Consider the following 23,803-nt stretch of genomic DNA (forward strand, 5'->3'; position numbering starts at 1 on the left):
GGCAAACACAAAGTAAAAATGGTCATTGTTCCGAACACAATTTATTTGAAAAGAAAGCCGTTACACAACTTTTTAAGCTGTTAATTTAATAAATAAGATGTGCAATCATTTTCATTAATCTTGATCCGACGGGCTACTAAACAACTTTATATTATAATAATACGCGATATCACCTTCAATAAATTCTGCACTGTTAAAAAGTCTATAATCAATATTTACACTAGAAAGAACTAAAAAAACCAAACGTACTTTCCTGGTGAGTGGCTCAGACGTGTGAGAAGGCCGGGAGGTTTCTGCAAACAAAAGAAAAGCGAAATCTTCGCGGCTTCGTTCGAACGGTAGAACCTCGCCGTCGTGGAGAAGGAAGAAAATGTCAGCCAGCGCTTGTTTGTTTGTTTGTTTGCACGGACAAGAAGCTGCAGAGTGGATGACGTCTGCAGCCCACAGTACGTGGAAGGCCTGTTTCCTTCTCTTGGATTGCTGTGCAATACACTCCAAATTGTGGGTGGGCTCCAAACAAGGTCCTCCAAAAGAATTCAAGTATCAAAGAACCTAAAACAGGGGAAAAAAAAAAAAAGTTAAAAATGTGAAAAATTTTGTTAAAATGTATTTGGAATAGAATAGAATATATATTTGATCGTCATTGTACAACAAAATTGTAAGCAAAAACTAATTTAGTGCAAAATTCATAATAACACATAGAAATATAAATAGATCAATCAATCAATCAATGTTTACTTACATAGCCCTAAATCACTAGTGTCTCAAAGGGCTGCACAAACCACCACGACATCCTCGGTAGGGCCCACATAAGGGCAAGGAAAACTCACACCCAGTGGGACGTCGGTGACAATGATGACTATGAGAACCTTGGAGAGGAGGAAAGCAATGGATGTCGAGCGGATCTAACATGATACTGTGAAAGTTCAATCCATAATGGATCCAACACAGTCGCGAGAGTCCCGTCCACACCAGAGCCAGCAGGAAACCATCCCAAGCGGAGGCGGATCAGCAGCGCAGAGATGTCCCCAGCCGATACACAGGCAAGCAGTACATGGCCACCGGATTGGACCGGACCCCCTCCACAAAGGGAGAGTGGGACAAAACTACTAAAATTATTAAAACGGCCTTCTTTCATCTCCGTAATATCACTAAAATTCGCTCCATTCTGTCCACTAAAGACGCTGAGATCATTATCCATGCGTTTGTTACGTCTCGTCTCCATTACTGTAACGTATTATTTTGGGGTCTCCCCATGTCTAGCATTAAAAGATTACAGTTGGTACAAAATGCGGCTGCTAGACTTTTGACAAGAACAAGAAAGTTTGATCACATTACGCCTGTACTGTATATACCTTTATATACATATATACATACATATATACCTATACTGTATATACCTTTATATACATATATACATACACATATATCTATACTGTATATACCTTTATATACATATATACCTATACTGTATATACCTTTATATACATATATACATACACATATACCTATACTGCATATACCTTTATATACATAAATACATACATACATACCTATACTGTATATACCTTTATATACATAAATACATACATATATACCTATACTGTATATACCTTTATATTACATACATATATACCTGTACTGTATATACCTTTATATACATATATACATACATATATACCTATACTGTATATACCTTTATATACATATATACATACATATATACCTATACTGTATATACCTTTATATACATATATACCTATACTGTATATACCTTTATATACATATATACATACATATATACCTATACTGTATATACCTTTATATACATATATACATACATATATACCTATACTGTATATACCTTTATATACATATATACCTATACTGTATATACCTTTATATACATATATACATACACATATACCTATACTGTATATACCTTTATATACATATATACCTATACTGTATATACCTTTATATACATAAATACATACATATATACCTATACTGTATATACCTTTATATTACATACATATATACCTGTACTGTATATACCTTTATATACATATATACCTATACTGTATATACCTTTATATACATATATACATACATATATACCTGCACTGTATATACCTTTATATACATATATACATACATATATACCTATACTGTATATACCTTTATATACATATATACATACATATATACCTGTACTGGCTCACCTGCACTGGCTTCCTGTACACTTAAGATGTGACTTTAAGGTTTTACTACTTACGTATAAAATACTACACGGTCTAGCTCCATCCTATCTTGCCGATTGTATTGTACCATATGTCCCGGCAAGAAATCTGCGTTCAAAAGACTCCGGCTTATTAGTGATTCCTAGAGCCCAAAAAAAGTCTGCGGGCTATAGAGCGTTTTCATTTCGGGCTCCAGTACTCTGGAATGCCCTCCCGGTAACAGTTCGAGATGCCACCTCAGTAGAAGCATTTAAGTCTCACCTTAAAACTCATTTGTATACTCTAGCCTTTAAATAGACTCCCTTTACATCAAAATAAAAATACCAAGCACACAGCTCACGTGCACAGACATTATTGTCTTGTGTTCAGCGACACTATTGCTCTCGGGTAAAAAGTGTTCTTAAATATTTAAAATTAAAATTAGACCCTTGCTGCTGTGTGAGCGTCACGCCTTGAAAATTAACTACGTGATTTTATATTTTAAGGCTAAATTTGAGATGCAAAAACAACACAATTTCAGGAACTGTACAGTTTAATCCACAAATGTAATCAATCAATCAATCAATGTTTATTTATATAGCCCTAAATCACGAGTGTCTCAAAGGGCTGCACAAACCACCACGACATTCTTGGCTTAGATCCCACATCAGGGCAAGGAAAAACTCAACCCAATGGGACAATGAGAAACCTTGGAGGGGACCGCAGATGTGGGGGACCCCCCACCCCACTGGCGACCGGTGCAATGGATGTCGAGTGGGTCTAACATAATATTGTGAGAGTCCAGTCCATAGTGGATCTAACATATTAGTCAGAGTCCAGTCCATAGTGGATCTAACATAATAGTGAGAGTCCAGTCCATAGTGGATCTAACATAATAGTGAGAGTCCAGTCCATAGTGGATCTAACATAATATTGTGAGAGTCCAGTCCATAGTGGATCTAACATATTAGTCAGAGTCCAGTCCATAGTGGATCTAACATAATAGTGAGAGTCCAGTCCATAGTGGGTCTAACATAATATTGTGAGAGTCCAGTCCATAGTGGATCTAACATAATAGTGTGAGAGTCCAGTCCATAGTGGATCTAACATAATAGTGAGAGTCCAGTCCATAGTGGATCTAACATAATAGTGAGAGTCCAGTCCATAGTGGGTCTAACATAATATTGTGAGAGTCCAGTCCATAGTGGATCTAACATAATATTGTGAGAGTCCAGTCCATAGTGGATCTAACATAATAGTGAGAGTCCAGTCCATAGTGGATCTAACATAATATTGTGAGAGTCCAGTCCATAGTGGATCTAACATAATATTGTGAGAGTCCAGTCCATAGTGGATCTAACATAATAGTGAGAGTCCAGTCCATAGTGGGTCTAACATAATATTGTGAGAGTCCAGTCCATAGTGGATCCAACATAATATTGTGAGAGTCCAGTCCATAGTGGATCTAACATATTAGTCAGAGTCCAGTCCATAGTGGATCCAACATAATATTGTGAGAGTCCAGTCCATAGTGGATCTAACATATTAGTCAGAGTCCAGTCCATAGTGGATCTAACATAATATTGTGAGAGTCCAGTCCATAGTGGATCTAACATAATAATAAGAGTCCAGTCCATAGTGGATCTAACATAATAGTGTGAGAGTCCAGTCCATAGTGGATCGAACATAATAGTGAGAGTCCAGTCCATAGTGGATCTAACACAATAGTCAGAGTCCAGTCCATAGTGGATCTAACATAATAGTGAGTCCATAGTGGATCTAACATAATAGTGTGAGAGTCCAGTCCATAGTGGATCTAACATAATAATAAGAGTCCAGTCCATAGTGGATCTAACATAATAGTGAGAGTCCATAGTGGATCTAACATAATAGTGTGAGAGTCCAGTCCATAGTGGATCTAACATAATAGTGAGAGTCAAGTCCATAGTGGATCTAACATAATAGTGAGTCCATAGTGGATCTAACATAATAGTGTGAGAGTCCAGTCCATAGTGGATCTAACATAATAGTGAGAGTCCAGTCCATAGTGGATCTAACATAATAGTGAGAGTCCAGTCCATATTAGATCCAACATGATAGTGAGAGTCCAGTCCATAGTGGATCTAACATAATAGTGAGAGTCCAGTCCATAGTGGATCTAACATAATAGTGTGAGAGTCCAGTCCATAGTGGATCTAACATAATAGTGAGAGTCCAGTCCATAGTGGATCTAACATAATAGTGAGAGTCCAGTCCATAGTGGATCTAACATAATAGTGTGAGAGTCCAGTCCATAGTGGATCTAACATAATAGTGAGAGTCCAGTCCATAGTGGATCTAACATAATAGTGAGAGTCCAGTCCATAGTGGATCTAACATAATAGTGAGAGTCCAGTCCATAGTGGATCCAACATAATAGTGTGAGAGTCCAGTCCATAGTGGATCTAACATAATAGTGTGAGTCCAGTCCATAGTGGATCCAACATAATAGTGTGAGAGTCCAGTCCATAGTGGATCTAACATAATAGTGATAGTCCAGTCCATAGTGGATCTAACATAATAGTGAGAGTCCAGTCCATAGTGGATCTAACATAATAGTGAGAGTCCAGTCCATAGTGGATCCAACATAATAGTGTGAGAGTCCAGTCCATAGTGGATCTAACATAATAGTGTGAGTCCACTCCATAGTGGATCTAACATAATAGTGAGAGAGTCCAGTCCATAGTGGGGCCATCAGGAATTTATAATTTGAACAAAAAATGTCCATAAAAGTTTTCTATTTTGCTCTTGCTAACATTTGATGTCTTCTTGCTCAGGACTTAAATGCCCGATTTTGCCGGAGAATTTTAAAAAGTTGCGATGTTTTAAGGCTTCAATTAATCCAAAGTTTATTTATATAGCCCTTAATCACGGCGTGGCGCAGTGGAAGAGTGGCCGTGCGCAACCCGAGGGTCCCTGGTTCAATCCCCACCTAGTACCAACCTCGTCACGTCCGTTGTGTCATGAGCAAGACACTTCACCCTTGCTCCTGATGGGTGCTGGTTAGCACCTTGCATGGCAGCTCCCTCCATCAGTGTGTGAATGTGTGTGTGAATGTGGAAGTAGTGTCAAAGCGCTTTGAGTACCTTGAAGGTAGAAAAGTGCGATACAAGTACAACCCATTTATCATTTACAAATGCCTCAAAGTGCTGCACAAGCCACAAACTACTTTTGCAATCATTTTTTTTTGCAACCCTAACTCCACTGCCATATTACCCAAAAATATAACATGAGTTTTGATCATTTTTTAAATTTCTCATTTTTAAAAGCTATTTTGAAGTGTCTTAATGGATTAGCCCCTGATGTGATGTGTAAAGAAATACAAAGATACAATAGTGAACGTCTAAACCAAGGGTCTTGAACTCAATTGACCAGCCTCACCCAGACTCTGGATGCAGAGTCTGGGTGAGGCTGGGCCGCAAGAAAAAATGTCTTCAAAAAAAAGTTGCATACTCCTTAGCATGTCTAGTTGTATGACGAGGTTTCAAATTGTATCCCTGGTGAAACACAACTTTCTCTGTGCAAATAAGACACGTCTGGGTGCCCCTGTGCTCAACAAAGAAATATTGCATCTCCCACTTTTCCTGGAATTGTCTTTGCTCATCACAAACTTTTCTCTTCACTGCAGGCTTTGAAAAAGACATATTTAGGGTTGTGGAATATATTTGTATTTAGCCGACACACGGAGAATAATGTTATTTCCGCAATGTGTGTCGTTCCGCTTTTCCTCCCTACAGCAACAGGGCGGTCGGCGGATAATAGTCGGGAAAGTACCTGGATAGTGAGCACAAAAATGTGACGGTTTCTGGAGGGTTACCCGGCATCATATAGAAATATATGTAGTGTTCATCGTGTGAGGCAATGCAAATTAAACAATAAAAAAACAAATAACAGTTTGAATTGGTACAGGTTATCGGGGACTGTTATTACTGACGGACAGGTGTCGCGGTGTGACTGCAGCCAGGCACGTAAGAAAACCCTCGTCTCCATGGCAACGTCTCTGTCGCTTTCACTCATTTGCCGCTTTTCCACCAACGCAGGGGTAGGCAACCCAGAACGTTGAAAGAACCATTTTGGACCCAAATAACAACGCTGTCAAGCACCATTCAAATAAAACTCGCGGTCCGTACTAACATTAAACTTTCATATTAAGGTGGGGGCCGTAGAATAACGTCTCGCGGGGGCCGTGGGTCTGAGACCCCTGTTTTAAGGCTTCAATCAATCCAAAGTTTATTTATATAGCCCTTAATCACAAATGCCTCAAAGGGCTGCACAAACCACAAACTACATCCATCCATCCATTTTCTACCGCTTATTCCCTTTGGAGTCGCGGGGGGCGCTGGTGCCTATCTCAGCTACAATCGGTTGGAAGACAGGCTACACTCTGGACAAGTCGCCACCTTAAAGTTAAAGTACCAATGATTGTCACACACACACTAGGTGTGGTGAAATTTGTCCTCTGCATTTGACCCATCCTCTTGATCACCCCCTGGGAAGTGAGGGGAGCAGTGAGCAGCAGCGGTGCCACGCCCAGGAATCATTTATTGTGATTTAACCCCCAATTCCAACCCTTGAGGCTGAGTGCCAAGCAGGGAGGCAATGGCTCCCATTTATTTATAGTCTTTGGTATGACTCGGCCGGGGTTTGAACTCCCAACCTACCCATCTCAGGGCGGAAAACCTAACCACAGGTAGTAGGTATTTGCAATCAGTGATTTTTTTGTAACCCTGACCCCACTTCCATATTACCCAAAAATATAACATGAGTTTTGATCATTTTATAAATTTCTCATTTTTAGAAGCTATTTATAAGCGTCTTAATGGATTAGCCCCTGATGTGATGTGTAAAGAAATACAAAGATACAGTACTGAAGGCCTAAACCCTTTCGGTCTGCAACATTTTCAACTCTTTGTTTATGTAAAACTGTTTCTTTACTTTGTTGACCACTGACCGAAGAAATAATAAACTAATAATAAAACTAAGGCGTGCAGACTCCAGCAGCAGTCAGTTGAAGCTGTAGAGTCCCCCTGCTGTCCCCACTACGGACTTGACTCCCATAACATGAACTAGATCCACTTAACGTCCATTACTCAGGGTCACTCAGGGGGGAAGCAGCAGGACATCGCTACCTGCTTACAGTAAAAGCAGCAGAGGGCTATCTAGCTGTGTGTTATCAATCCGCCGCAAAAAAATAGCTTGTCTGCGTTAGCGCTATTAATAACAACATCGGGGTGGACCACTCATATGTGCCTCAGTTGGGAACGTCTCTGCGCTGCTGACTTGTCTCCACTCAAGACGATCCCCTGCTTACTACAACTACTACACACAGGAAGCTCTCTCTCGGGAAGATAGTCAACAGGAATTGTGGTTGTTCACGCAGAAAAACACTGCCCCTTAGGGTTTTGGAAGACAATTGCAAGTCACGCGCCAGCCCCCGCAAAAAGCTATTAATGAACCGAAACGCCGCCAGAGGGGACGCAAGCTACGTGCCGCGAGAGTATATTCCAGACTTAATGGCAGATGCAAAGGGTAGCTAGTTCATGACAAGACCGTATTAACGGTCATATTCTTACAGCATTCCGACGCGGCCAATTTAGTCATTTTAGACCAGGGGTCTCAGAGACGTTATTCTGCGGCCCCCACCTTATATTGAAAGTTTAATGTTAGTGCGGCCTGTGAGTTTTATATGAATGGCGCTTGACAGCGTTGTGTTATTGAGGTCCAAAATGGTTCTTTCAACGTTCTGGGTTGCCTACCCCTGCGTTGGTGGGAAAGCGGCAAATGAGTGAAAGCGGCAGAGACGTTGCCATGGAGACGAGGGTTTTCTTACGTGCCTGGCTGCAGTCTCACGGCGACACCTGTCCGTCAGTCCCCTATAACCTGGACCAATTCAAAACGTTATTTGTTTTTTTCCTTGTTTAATTTGCATTGCCTCACACGATGAACACTACATATATTTCTATATGATGCTGGATAACCCTCCGGGAGCAGTCACCTATTATCCGCCAACCGCCGTGTTGCTGTAGGGAGGAAAAGCAGAACGACACACATTGCGGAAATTCTCCATGCGTCGGCTAAATACAAATTTATACCACAACCCCAAACATGTCTTTTTCAAAGCCTGCAGTGAAGAGAAAGGTTTGTGATGACCAAAGACAATTCAAGGGAAAGTGGGAGATGCAGTATTTCTTTGTTGAGCACAGGGGCACCTCGATGTGTCTTATTTGCACAGAGAAAGTTGCGGTGCACAAGGGATACAATTTGAAACGTCATTATACAACTAGAAATACTGAGGAGTATGCAAAAATGTTTAAAGAAATCTTTTCTTGTGGTCCAGCCTCACCCCGACTCTGCATCCAGTGGACTGATGGAAATGTTTAAGGTGCTTATCGCCTTCATTCATCACAGAGCATGCAGAGCTGTGTGCCGGGGGAGGGAAATTTGGACAATTAATAGAATTCTGATTTCAATTTCGATTTTGGCTTCTTACAATCATAAAAATGGAATCGAAAACCCCCACCAAAAACATTCATGCAAAAACCTGAGCTCGTAACAAAAGACAATTTTAGAGAAAAAAATACAACCTTAAAAATGATTTTAGGGTTTTTAAACACATATATCTTTTAAATTCCTTCCTCTTCTTTCCTGACAATTTAAAATGTAAAGCCCACCAGGCCTGCTGGTGTATGCGCAGCAGCTATGAAGGTTGCAAGCCTGTTTGGTTCAACTTATCTTTGTGAATCAGCCTTTTCTGACATGAACTTCATCAAGAACAAAGACAGAACACGCCTCACTTATGCACATCTGAAAGACTCACTCAGAGTTGCAGTGTTAAGTTACACACCAGAGTACAACACACTAGTTAACAGCATGCAATTCCAGGCTTCCCACTAACTGACAAAGAAATAGATAACAGATTTGGTGTCCAGTTCAAAGTGTGACATGATTTATTTAAAAATTTGAGGGTTGACTTTTGTATTTTACATGAGCTATTATTTGTACAAACATGGTGCAAAGTAATTCATGATTTATTAAAAAATGTTAGTGGCTAGCTAGTTAAAATGGGATATTGTGATTTCAAAAGAGTGTCTTAGAAGTGATCATTTGAAAATGTTCAATTTGAAAAATGTGCACTTCGAGAAAATATAAAAATAAAATGTTGCATATTGATATTTATATGTTTCTATAGATATTTATTGTGAGAAATCATTAAAATGATCAGTGTTTCCACAAAGATAAATATCATGAATTATTAATAATAACATAGAGTTAAAGGTAAATTGAGCAAATTGGCTATTTCTGGCAATTTATTTAAGTGTGTATCAAACTGGTAGCCCTTCGCATTAATCAGTACCCAAGAAGTAGCTCTTGGTTTCAAAAAGGTTGGTGACCCCTGCTCTAACCACTAGGCCACTGAGTAGGCAAGATATCTAGATATCTTACCTACTCAGTGGCTATAGTGGATATAAAGATATCTAACTTCCACTTTCTGTCACGTATGGAACATTTTTGTGTTTTTCAAACTGTCAATTTTTCACTATAAGGCGCACCGGATTATAAGGCACAGCTTCAATGAATGGCCTATTTTAAAACTGTGTTGATATATAAGACGCACCGCATTATAAGGCGCATTGAATAGACGCTACAGTAGAGGCTGGGGTTACGTTATGCATCCATTAGATGGAGCTGCGCTAAAGGGAATGTCAACAAAAAAGTCAGATAGGCCAGTCTAACTTTATTAATAGATGACAAACCAGCATTCTGGCAACTCTGATCACTCCCAAAACGAATAAACAGCTGTTTTTTTTTATTTTCCCCGAGGTAAAGTCAGTGACGTGGTATTTTGTTTATCTTTTAACAACAGCAAAGTATAACATGTAGTGCAATAATTATATCACATAGTGGAGGGGTACTTTTACCCGATTCAATAAACAACAAATAAAAAAACAGTCTGATACTGTTACGGTTAATCAAACGTTAGTGCAATCACAATATAGTAGCACTCGAAATAGTGGAAAGCAATAATATATCAATAACTCAATGTTGCTCAAACATTAATGTCACACAACACAACACACAAAAGAAACATGTAGAGCTCATTTTATTAAGTTATTCCTCATCCACGAATCCCTCAAATTATTTTATTTCAGTGCCCGAATTAAACTGCTGCTCTATTCCCGTGTTCTACTGCGTGACTGATCGCCTTGAGTTGAATTAAATTCTGCGTCAGAGGCGTGTCTCTTAATAGGAGCCATTTTTGGGTCTTTACATAAACACACAAATGGAAATGAAACGGCACGCCTTGCGCAGTCATATATCCCAGCATGCACCGTACTCTGCTTCTTCTACGGGGGAAAATGAAGTCGACGGCTGCTTACCGTAGTTGTGAGACCTGTTGTGGCTCAATATTGCTCCATATATAAGGCGCATCGGATTATAAGGCGCACTGTCAGCTTTTGAGAAAATTGGAGGTTTTTAGGTGTGCCTTATAGTGCGGAAAATACGGTACCTTAAAACCGATATCCGGCCCATTCCTAGTGTGGACTATCAAACAGCAACGTTTGCAAGTTCCTACGAGCACAAATAACTGGCTAAATGCTATCAGCCACTCACATAAACTTGCAAGAAAACACTGGCAGGGCTTGATGACATAGAAAAACATACCCATCTACGTGCTTTTGTCCTCTATCCGTCCAGTATGAGCTGAATCTCAGATAACCGGTTGCAACTGGGAGTTCCCATCTTTTGCGCCCTTTTGTACAGCTCAGAGTCGCCGAAATAACGAGCGCGATACATGAGGCCTTCCTCTGAAATCAAAGAAAAGGGTAAGATTCCAATATTCCAATGAACTGTTGCATGTTTTACACTTACTCTGCTGCTTCTCCTTCCAACAGTTGTTTCTAAGGTTGGAGATGTAGTCTTCTTCAACTGACCTCTCCACGTTTTCCAGGTTGTTTCCGGTGAATTTTTCATTGAAGCTGTCGCTGACATAGAAAGGCACCTTCAGGTGGGACGTGTGCCTTTTGTGAATGTACCCGGCTGACCTGGTGGAACAGGCGGCATTGTAAGAAGAATGTTGATGCGTTCGATTTCAAGGCAGGAGGCGATGCACTCACGGGCGGTAGCTAAGGCTGTAGGGAGGCTGCGTGACCATTAGTTGGCTCAGAGCGGACACGAGAATGAGAAAAAGGATGGGCATCAGCTGGACAAACAGAGCAAGACCTCCCTGTTCAGAGAAGGACAAACCATTAGATTGCTTTTAGACTACAAGCAATACTGCATATAATTAGATTCAGACGTTTTCGGATAATGACAGCAAGGTTAAAGAAAGGGAAGGAGGCGCTTACATCTCTCTGTTGCTCTCTTCTTTCTTGCCTATTATGGTGCGCAAAATGCATTCTTCCATTTCGGTAAACATGTACATTATCTACAAAAAATGGAGGTAAAAGGAGTCAAACACATGCTGCTTTTTCAGCAAATAGTAATGATATATGTAAACATACGGTATCTGACTAAAGAGAATACATGCTTCACATTTCAGTGATTATGGCATTATATCTTATCAAGACAATACTATAGAATGCAAACTTGGATATAGTTTGGAGTAGTCAGTGAACAGCTGAAAATAAGTCAACGTACAACAGTCTAAATCAGGAGTCCCCAAACGTTTGAGTCGGGGCCTCATTGGGTTAAAACAATTGGGCCAGGCTGTGTGTACACACACGTGTATATTATATATATATATATATATATATATATATATATATATATATATATATATATATATATATATATATATATATATATATATATATATATATATATATATATATATATATATATATATACATATATATATATATATATACACATATATATATATATATACATATATATACACATATATATATATATATACATATATATACACACACACACACATATATATATATCCATCCATTTTCTACCGTATATATATATAAATAACGTGTGTATATATATATATATATATATATATATATATATATATACACACACACACACACACACACACACACACACACACACACGGATATAAATGTGTATATATAGACGCACGCACACAAAATAAACATGTAAAGCTCACTTTATGTATATAAATATACATAAGCTTACACACACACACATACATACATACATATATATTAGCTATATTTACTATAATTAACAATATTTTTCCTGCAACCTAAAACATTGAATAGGGATTAACGCTGACCTTGAGTCGTTGCAGAGCACCACCACCGTTTTTAGCTGGGATTCTTCTACCCACTGTAGTGCTGCTGTGATTGCCAATAGCTCGACTGTAAACACTGCCAAAGGGTTCGTTGTTCTTTCTTTAACTGTTATCCAGAGCCTTGGTACTACAAAAGCAAAGCCTGTACTTCCCGTGATTGAGTCTTACAAACCTTCTGCAGTAATTGGAGTAAATTAACTGTATTTAGTATTCAAAATAACAATCACTGGTCTTTTCCATTATCAGCTTGTGCAGTTCTGGTAAATTCAATGCCCAAAGAGGATTATGACGGGGGGAAAAATTGTGCTTACACTAAATATTTACGCTTCAGATATCATTTGGACATGTTCCCTGTCAAGTGTGCTCACGTTCTGCTCACATCACAGCTGTTTGGGAAATAACATTGTTGTGTTAATTTTTTGAGATATTAAAGCTGTTCAGTGACTACTCAGGTGTATTATTTCTTTAGTATTGTAACTTTAAAACATGTCATGAGATGACTGTTGAAATACTGTTCTTGTAAAACAAAGCAGGGAAATTGCGGGATATTTAGTACTAACTTGATGGGAAGCCTCCACCAAAGAACATGTTAAAAAGGTCCTCGGGTGAAATATCTGCTTCAAAGTCACGGTGCTGCCTTTGTCTGCTCGGGTGCGTCTTCTCCTCCCCGTACTGGTCGTACTGCCGCCGCTTCTCAACATTGCTCAGCACTGCGTACGCGTTACCGATAGCTGCAACAGATAAACATGGCCAGCAAGTTCAACAAGTGCACTGTAGATGTGTTTATCTCCTCTGGAGCTGGATTGTCACTCATTTACCTTTAAATGCCTCTGTGGCTCCGGGCGCGTGGTTTTTGTCAGGGTGAAACTTTAGCGCCAGCTTCCTGTAGGCTTTTTTTAGATCCTCATCAGATGCAGTCTTTTCAACGCCGAGGATTTGGTAGTAATCTTTACAGCCCTTAATCCTGCAAGGAAGACCAAACATAGTTAGCAGGATATGCACTAATAATCAAAATATTCTTCTTTTCTGTACTGGATTATAGAGTAAATGCTCCATAAGATAACAAAGCATATACTACATTAAATGCATTTAATATTTAAATATCACTTGAAATACAAGCAATGTATATGTTTTAGATTACAACAATAAAGCAAAAAGACAAATGAGGGACGATTGCTCGTGCATCAAATCATGTTATCTTTCCAAGATATCCATCCATTTTCTACCGCTTGTCCATTTTGGGGTCACGGGGGGCGCTGGTGGCTATCTCAGCTACAATTAGGCTGTAGGTGCGGTTCACCCTGGACAAGTCGCCACCTCATCGCAGGGCCAACACAGATAGACGGACAACATTCACACTCACACTTTATTTTTTTGTGTGTACCGTTTAATCAACAAAAGCTTTGTTAAAGTCTTCCTGAGAAAATATAATCATAAGAATCTTTATTAACTGATTATGCTTACTCGTCTAATTTGAGATTATGGCGGTGTAAAACAGCACCACATCATTCCGAGAGACATTTCTATGACATTCTTACTCCTATGTAGCCAATTAAGAATATTATGAGATATATATACAGCCACAGAGTTCTGCCTCAAAACAATATAGTGTGTGTATACATGTTTTATATTCAAATGTGAACAAACACAATAGTATGGTGTTCATAAAAGTGCAGAACACTTTTATATTTAATTAAAAAACAATTACAAACGCAGAAATCTAAATAAGACTAATAACTAACTTACAACTTAAAAAACAAAACGGCAAAAGGCGAAAAAATTTGCAATTACACAAGCCAAAATAGAAGATGAAATGACTTACAACAATGAACAACGTAAGAAAACACATGAAAGGGCACCTTGATTATTTTGGTCTTCTCTGACGTGTAAATGTGGTTACAATATTGGATACTCGGGTTAAACAATGGCAAAGTGTAAAACAAAATCATAAGGTTCATGTATTTTTGTTGTGAGCTTGCAGAGTTTTGGAAGCTTCTGACCGCTGGGAGTTGGAGTATTTTTTATTTTTTAATAACAAACAGGGGGCTATTTGTGACATGAAAAGATTGACGGACGTACACATGTGAACATTCTGGACAAACTGTGTCGGCAAGCCCCCTCCCCTCTGCTGAGCAAGCTTCCATATAATCATTCTTGTTTTAGATCATCCTGCCTGCTTTAGGTTTATCAAATAAATACTTCCGTGTTCTTTGTCTACAACATTCCGGCCACTACAAAATTGGATGAGCTGCTGAAATTTTACGGAAAAAGACGACCATGTTGGCATCCACCAAAAAAATCTGTCCACTGGCAAGTGAATTCTGGTGCGATTTATTTCACTTGATTAAACTTGACTGCTCTTCGGACACAGTAATATATGGACTAGCAGTAAAATTACAGCAAAATACATGAAGAAGGGTCAATTAGAAGTATATTTTAGGAGCTTTTCGTTAAATCTGAGCTTGTGCATATGGCATAATATAAAAATAACCAACATTTGCTGACAACATTTTGGTCAAAATCTTTATCTATTGCACATACACAGAGCTTCTATGTTTGCCGGTCGCTACAACTAATCTGTACAATTTGGGTAAAATCTGCTTGTGTGGGACAGGAAGCCCTGCACAAGCAAAATACATGATCCTGTTTATATTTTCCAAATAAATTACCTCGTTTTTTATGCGGATCATATTTTACTTGGGATGTAACGGCATCAAAGTCTCACGGTACGATTTTATCACGGTATTATTGCAAATTATATGTCTCCTCCTCAAAAAAGATGCCACAATGTGTGGAATTATGTTTTCATTATATTCATTATTACAAACATGTATTTTAAAGAGCAAATAAATTGTGCAGGATCATCTACTGTTTCAAGCAAATATTTAAAAAGGAACTTACAGCTGATGTCTTTAATGTGACTATATAAACATCCACATATTTTCTGGTTGACGGTTTATGAGATGGCAACTTGTCCAAGGTGTACAATCTGTCGCCCCCCTCCTTTGTGAAGGAGGGCGACAGATTCGGTGACCACAGATGAGGCGCTATCTGTCCAAAGTCGGGACCCAGGGTGGACCACTCATCTTTGCATCGGTTGGGGACGTCTCTGCACTGCTGACCTGTTTCCACTCAAGATGATCTCCTGCTGGCCCCACTATGGACTGGACTCTCACTATTATGTTAGATCCACTATGGACTGGGCTCTCACTATTATGTTAGATCCACTATGGACTGGACTCTCACTATTATGTTGGATCCACTATGGACTGGGCTCTCACTATTATGTTAGATCCACTATGACCTGGACTCTCACTATCATGTTGGATCTAATATGGACTGGACTCTCACTATTATGTTAGATCCACTATGGACTGGACTCTCACTATTATGTTGAATCTAATATGGACTGGACTCTCACTATTATGTTAGATCCACTATGGACTGGGCTGTCACTATTATGTTGGATCCACTATGGACTGGACTCTCACTATTATGTTGGATCTAATATGGACTGGACTCTCACTATTATGTTAGATCCACTATGGACTGGACTCTCACTATCATGTTGGATCTAATATAGACTGGACTCTCACTATTATGTTAGATCCACTATGGACTGGGCTGTCACTATTATGTTGGATCCACTATGGACTGGACTCTCACTATTATGTTGGATCTAATATGGACTGGACTCTCACTATTATGTTGGATCTAATATGGACTGGACTCTCACTATTATGTTAGATCCACTATGACCTGGACTCTCACTATCATGTTGGATCTAATATGGACTGGACTCTCACTATTATGTTGGATCTAATATGGACTGGACTCTCACTATTATGTTGGATCCACTATGGACTGGACTCTCACTATTATGTTGGATCTAATATGGACTGGACTCTCACTATTATGTTGGATCTAATATGGACTGGACTCTCACTATCATGTTGGATCTAATATGGACTGGACTCTCACTATTATGTTAGATCCACTATGGACTGGGCTCTCACTATTATGTTGGATCCACTATGGACTGGGCTCTCACTATTATGTTGGATCCACTATGGACTGGACTCTCACTATTATGTTGGATCCACTATGGGCTGGGCTCTCACTATTATGTTAGATCCACTATGACCTGGACTCTCACTATCATGTTGGATCTAATATGGACTGGACTCTCACTATTATGTTAGATCCACTATGGACTGGACTCTCACTATTATGTTGGATCTAATATGGACTGGACTCTCACTATTATGTTAGATCCACTATGGACTGGGCTGTCACTATTATGTTGGATCCACTATGGACTGGACTCTCACTATTATGTTGGATCTAATATGGACTGGACTCTCACTATTATGTTAGATCCACTATGACCTGGACTCTCACTATCATGTTGGATCTAATATGGACTGGACTCTCACTATTATGTTAGATCCACTATGGACTGGGCTGTCACTATTATGTTGGATCCACTATGGACTGGACTCTCACTATTATGTTGGATCTAATATGGACTGGACTCTCACTATTATGTTAGATCCACTATGACCTGGACTCTCACTATCATGTTGGATCTAATATGGACTGGACTCTCACTATTATGTTGGATCTAATATGGACTGGACTCTCACTATTATGTTGGATCCACTATGGACTGGACTCTCACTATTATGTTGGATCTAATATGGACTGGACTCTCACTATTATGTTGGATCCACTATGGACTGGACTCTCACTATTATGTTGGATCTAATATGGACTGGACTCTCACTATTATGTTAGATCCACTAAGGACTGCAGGGTTTCCCGCAGCATTTTTTTGTTAAAGTGGCTGCCTTAGCAACAAAGAGCCACCGCCTAAACCAGTCTTAAAAAAAAAAAAAAAAAAAAAAGTCTTAAAAAAGCTGCTCTGCTTAGTTCTGCGTCTGCCAGTATGTCTCTCCAGCACCCAACATTGTCCCAACCACAGAACCATCTGATTGGTTGGACGCAGAGCGGTAGCAGCCAATTAGCAGTGCGTATTCTGAGCGCATGTAATGTGGAGCGAGCAGAAAAGTGTTTAGCATTTAAGGCAGTGGACTCTCCCCAAATGATAACAGACTAGTAAGATCACTATGAGCCCGTTGACATTCTAGAAACAAGCGGCGGCTCAGCTCGCTTGCAGTCCATGAATTGATTAACGTGGACCCCGACTTAAACAAGTTGAAAAACGTATTCGGGTGTTACCATTTAGTGGTCAATTGTACGGAATATGTACTGTACTGTGCAATCTACTAATAAAAGTATCAATCAATCAAAGGCTAAATAGCTATTAGCGTAAAGTTAGACCACTGTGCGGTTGGGTGTGCTTGCATGCGTGTGTTACGGACAGCAAAGTTCTGTCTGTCTGAAGGACAAGCAATATTGATTTGCAGTTAAAAACTAAGTTATTTCACTTAACTTTTTTCTGTGTTGATTGAGCTATGTTGAAGCAGCAAAAAACAACATTTGGTTTAATGAAGAGTTTCTGTCTCTGATAGTTGATATAATAATGTGTGAATTGATTGTGTGAATGACTTAAACATCTGAGGTCCCCTCCAAGGCTCCTCAGTGTTATCCCATTTGGTTGAGGTTTTTTTAGCCCTAATGTGGGATCTGAGCCGAGGATGTCGTTGTGGCTTGTGCAGCCCTTTGAGACACTCGCGATTTAGGGCTATATAAGTAAACATTGATTGATTAATGTTCTTTCAATCAGTCAATCAATCAATTTTTATTTATATAGCCCTACATCACAAGTGTCTCAAAGGGTTGCACAAGCAAAGACAACATCCGCAGTACAGAGCCCACATAAGGGCAAGGAAAAACTCACCCCAGTGGGATGTCGGTGACAATGACTATGAGACACCTTGGAGAGGACAATATATGTGGGCAACTCCTTCCCCCGAAAGCAACGGATGTCGAGTGGGTCTAACATGATATTGTGAGAGCCCAATCCATAATGGATCCAACATAACCGTGAGAGTCCAGTCCATAGTGGATCCAATTTAGTGGTGAGAGTCTTCAAGTGTCTGTAAACTTTTGACCACGACTGTGTGCTTCTAATGTGCAGTCTTGGGCCCCATGGCAAAAATACTAGCAAGTGTAACGAATACCTGCCAACTGAGTATTATTATCAACGTGCAGCCTGGACTTTACGCTTCATTTATTGGATGAGCTCAAAGTAAAGCCGCTGCTCCTCCACATGGAGAGGAGCCAGATGAGGTGGTTCGGGCATCTGGTCAGGATGCCACCTGAATGCCTCCTTACTTAGGCTGCTGCCCCCGCGACCCGACCTCAGATAAGCGGAAGAAGATAGGTGGATATATGATGTAAAGAGATTGAGTTTGTGCACTCGAACACAAAAATAAGTACCCTGATCCTGCAGGTGTCGTTTAAAAAGAAGATAATTTTAAAGGCCTACTGAAAGCCACGACTAGCGACCACGCAGTCTGATAGTTTGTATATCAATGATGAAATATCAACATTGCAACACATGCCGATATGGCCGGGTTAGTTTACTAAATTGCAATTTTAAATTTCCCGCGAAGTATCCTGTTGAAAACGTTGCGCGCGCGTGACGTCACCGGTGGTAGCGGACATGTTCTCCCAGCACTGATCACGGCTAAAAGTAGTCTGTTTTTATCGCATAATTACACAGTATTCTGGACAACTGTGTTGCTGAATCTTTTGCAATTTGTTCAATTAACAATGGAGACTACAAAGAAGAAAGATGTTGGTGGAAAGCGGTGCATTGCAGCCGGCTGTGGCAACACAAACACAGCTGGTGTTTCTTTGTTTGTTGTGAAGCTTTAATATGGAACAGAGCGGTCAAGTGCACATGGTTCTCTACCGCATGTCAACCGGCACGTTTCGGTGAGAAAATTGTGGTAATAAGTCGGCTCTTACCGCAAACATGAGCAGAGCTTGTGTCGTTCCTCCTGCGACTTTCTTGGCTCCTCCATGGCTTCCCTCAGAGACACTGCCGGTCACCACACCCCTCCGACTTTCAGGTATGACTATATACTCTCACTAAAACACTAGTAACCCAATAAGCAGATAAGTATTTTCCAGAATTATCCTAGTAAATGTGTCTAATAACATCTGAATCGCTCCCACTGCCCTCGCCTTTTTTTTCTTCTTCTAGTCCTTCACTCTCACTATCCTCATCCACAAATCTTTCATCCTCGCTCAAATTAATGGGGAAATTGTCGCTTTCTCGGTCCGAATCGCTCTTACTGCTGGTGGCCATGATTGTAAACAATGTGGGGATCTGAGGAACTCTACAACCAGTGACGTCACGCGCACATTGTCTGCTACTTTCGAATAAAGGCAAGGCTTTTTTATTAGCGACCAAAAGTTGCAAACTTTATTGTTGATGTTCTCTACTAAATCCTTTGAGCAAAAATATGGCAATATCGCAAAATGATCAAGTATGACACATAGAATGGACCTGCTATCCCCGTTTAAAGGCCTACTGAAAGCCACTACTACCGACTGATGGTTTATACATCAATGATGAAATATTAACATTGCAACACATGCCAATACGGCCGCTTTAGTTTACTAAATTGCAATTTTAAATTTCCCGCGGAGTTTCTTGTTGAAAGCGTCACGGAATGATGGCGCGTATGATGAGGCGTGCGCGTGACGCCTCAGGTTGGAGGGGACATATTAGCCCAGCACCACTTACGGCTAAGAGTCGTCTCTTTTCATTGCATAATTACAAAGTAATTTGGACATCTGTGTTGCTGAACCTTTTGCAATGTGTTCAATTAATAATGGAGACTATGAAGAATAATGCTGTTGGTGGAAAGTGGTGTATTGCAGCTGCCTTTGGCAACCGAGACACAGCCTGTATTTCTTTGTTTGTGGTGAAGCTTTAACACAGAGCGGTCAAGCGAACATGTTTTCTACGTCAACCACCAAGTTTTTGGATGGGAAAATTGTCTTATTTAGAAGGCTCTTGCCGGAGACTTCAGTGGATTATGGGACTTCCTCCTGCAGCTCAAAAAGGCAGCTGTGATCTTGGCTCCTCAGCTTCTCTGAGAGACACTGGCGTTCACCGCAGCCATCCGACTTTCAGGTATGTCTTTACAATCTTACTAAAACACTATTAAAATAAGTAGATAAGGGATTTTATCCTAGTAAATGTGTCTAATTACATCTGAAACAGTCCCACTGCCACTGCCTGGTGACGTAGCTTTTTTTTTTTTGTGCCTCACTCTAACTTTCCTTATCCACAAATCTTTCATCCTCGCTCAAATTAATGGGGAAATTGTCGCTTTCTCGGTCCGAACCGCTCTCGCTGCTGGTGGCCATGATTGTAAACAATGTTCAGATGTGAGGAGCCCTACAACCCGTGACGTCACGCGCACATTGTCTGCTACTTCCGGTACAGACAAGGCTTTTTTATTAGCGACCAAAAGTGGCAAACTTTATCGTGGATGTTCTCTACTAAATCCTTTCAGCAAAATTATGGCAATATCGCAAAATGATCAAGTATGACACATAGAATGGATCTACTATCCCCGTTTAAATAGGAAAATCTCATTTCACTAGGCTTTTAATGTGCAGTCTTGGGGCCCATGGCAAAAATACCAGCAAGTGTAATGAATACCCGCCAACTGGGCATTATTATCAACGTGCAGCCTGGACTTTACACTGCATATATTGGATGAGCTCAAAGTGAAGCCGCTGCTCCTCCACATGGAGAGGAGCCAGATGAGGTGGTTCGGGCATCTGGTCAGGATGCCACCCGAACGCCTCCCTAGGGAGGTGTTTAGGGCACGTCCAACCGGTAGGAGGCCACGGCCGGTTTAGTTGACTAAATTGCAATTTTAAATTTTCCCTGAGGTATCCTGTTGAAAACGTCGCGGAATGATGACGCTTATGTTGACGCGTGCTTGTGACGTTATTGGTTGGAGCGGTCCTTTCAGCCCAGCACCACTCCAGCTAAAAGTCGTCTCTTTTCATTGCATAATTACACAGTATTTTGGACATCTGTGTTGCTGAATCTTTTGCAATGTGATCAATTAATAATGTAGACTATAAAAGAATAATGCTGTTGGTGGAAAGCGGTGGATTGCTGCCGCCTTTAGCAACCCAGACACAGCCTGTGTTTTTTTGTTTGTTGTGAAACTTTAACACAGAGCGGTCAAGCGAACATGTTTCTTTACCAGCAAGTTTTTGGAAGGGAAAAATGTGATATTAAGTCGTCTCTTACCGGAGACTTCAGTGGATTATGGGACTTCCTCCTGCAGCTCAAAAAGGCAGCTGTGATCTTGGCTCCTCTGAGAGACACTGCCGTTCACCGCAGCCCTCCGACTTTCAGGTATGTCTTTACAGTCTCACTAAAACACTATTAAAACAATAAGCAGATAAGGGATTTTCCAGAATGATCCTAGTAAATGTGTCTAATTACATCTGAAATGGTCCCACTGCTGCTGCCTGTAGCTTTTCCTTTTTTTTTATTAGTGCTTCACTCTAACTTTCCTGATCCACGAATATTTCATCCTGGCTCAAATTAATGGTGAAATTGTCGCTTTCTCTGTCCGAATCGCTCTCGCTGCTGGTGGTCATGATTGTAAACAATGTGAGGAGCCCTACAACCCGTGACGTCACGCGCACATATTCTGCTACTTCCGGTACAGGCAAGGCTTTTTTATTAGCGACCAAAGTTGCGAACTTTATCGTCAATGTTCTCTACTAAATCCTTTCAGCAAAAATATGGCAAAATCGCGAAATGATCAAGTATGAAACATAGACTGGACCTGCTATCCCCGTTTAAATAAGAACATCTCATTTCAGTAGGCCTTTAAAATACAGCTTTTAGAGAGCAGTGCAAAAAGAGGCAACATGAAAGTTAAGACAAAGCAAAGAAGCGAGCAGGAGAGGAAAAAGGAGCGAGACTTTCAGTAGGCCTTTAAGAAGAAGATGATTTGAAAAGCAACACACTGACTTCTTGACGGCCTCCATCTGTTCGGCGGTGTAAGGTTTAGATGAATCTGCGCGGCCCTGCGCGGACGTTGCCGCCTCTCCGGCGTGCTGACGGTGTCTCATGGAAGGTCCGTCTCCGTTAGCGGTTCCGCCATCCTCGTCCGGAGGCTTCCCGTTTCGTGACAACCTCTCAAGTAAATCTGTCAAATAAAAAAAAGGTGGGCTAATTATCACTATTCACGCGCTAACTCTTACTAGCATTACAAGTGCTAGCTGGAGTTTGGCGACTAGGGAAAAGCAACCAAAAAAAGGACTCACGTTTGGCCTGGTCCGTCGGAAACAATCGCTGGGCTTTTTCTAGAAACTTCCTGGCCTTGTCTGGTTGGTTGCTGCTGACGGCGTTGAGGGCTATTTTAATGCAGCGCTCCGCTTCGTCCTTGTTGGAATCCATTGCTGCAGGGCGGAAGTGTTTACTTGCCCCCACACCGGGCGCCCGCTGATGACGTCGGGAAAAGGGGAACGGAACGCATGCGCTGCGTCACAACAGTGCGACCACTGCCTTTCATTTTTTCTTATTTTTTATTTATTATCAAAACCTTTATTTATAATATTCCATCCATCTATTTTCCTACCGCTTGTCCCTTTTTGGGGTCGCGGGGGATGCTGGAGCCTATCTCAACTGCATTTGGATGGAAAGCGGTGTACACCCTGGAAAAGTTCAATATTCACATACATTCAAAGAAATAATAATAATCAAAACAAGTACATACACAGTACAAAACAGCCCCAGGGGTTGTAAACTCAATAAGGCAGCTGAAAAAGAATATATATATATATATATATATGTGTATATATATATATATGTGTGTATATATATATATATATATATATATATATATATCCATCTTCTTCCGCTTATCCGAGGTCGGGTCGCGGGGGCAACAGCCTAAGCAGAGATACCCAGACTTCCCTTTCCCCAGCCAATTCGTCTAGCTCTTCCCGGGGGATCCCGAGGCGTCTTCCCAACGTGTCCTGGGTCTTCCCCGTGGCCTCCTACCGGTTGGACGTGCCCTAAACACCTCCCTGGGGAGGCGTTCGGGTGGAATCCTGACCAGATGCCCGAACCACCTCGTGGTGGTCTGTGCAGCCATTTGAGATACTAGTGATTTAGGGCTATATAAGTAAACATTGATTGATTGATTGATTGATCTGGCTCCTCTCCATTTGGAGGAGCAGCGGCTTTACTTTGAGTTCCTCCCGGATGGCAGAGCTTCTCACCCTATCTCTAAGGGAGAGACCT

General features: G+C 40.6%; 1 protein-coding gene across 1 annotated transcript; it reads right to left on the reverse strand.

The window, feature by feature from the left end:
- Positions 1-22: 22 nt before the first annotated feature.
- dnajb12a (DnaJ heat shock protein family (Hsp40) member B12a) lies at positions 23-23,007 on the reverse strand. The gene is made up of 9 exons (XM_061910025.1): positions 22,822-23,007; positions 22,526-22,703; positions 13,353-13,498; positions 13,095-13,265; positions 11,609-11,688; positions 11,378-11,487; positions 11,133-11,305; positions 10,926-11,068; positions 23-552 (listed from the first exon to the last, which is right to left on the reverse strand). The coding sequence occupies exons 1-8, from the start codon at positions 22,952-22,954 to the stop codon at positions 10,947-10,949; spliced, it is 1,113 nt and encodes a 370-aa protein (XP_061766009.1). The 5' UTR covers positions 22,955-23,007; the 3' UTR covers positions 23-552; positions 10,926-10,946.
- Between the last annotated feature and the right edge of the window lie 796 nt (positions 23,008-23,803).

The sequence above is a fragment of the Nerophis ophidion genome, linkage group LG09, assembly GCF_033978795.1.
Source record: "Nerophis ophidion isolate RoL-2023_Sa linkage group LG09, RoL_Noph_v1.0, whole genome shotgun sequence".
Taxonomy (NCBI): domain Eukaryota; kingdom Metazoa; phylum Chordata; class Actinopteri; order Syngnathiformes; family Syngnathidae; genus Nerophis; species Nerophis ophidion.

Coding starts and splice junctions, on each gene's coding strand:
- dnajb12a (XM_061910025.1), bottom strand. CDS start 22,954: ATGGATTCCAACAAGGACGAAGCGGAGCGCTGCATTAAAATAGCCCTC. Junction 11,306..11,377: donor TACAGCCTTAGCTACCGCCC/GTGAGTGCATCG, acceptor CTGTTCCACCAG/GTCAGCCGGGTACATTCACA. Junction 11,069..11,132: donor TTGGAAGGAGAAGCAGCAGA/GTAAGTGTAAAA, acceptor CTTTGATTTCAG/AGGAAGGCCTCATGTATCGC.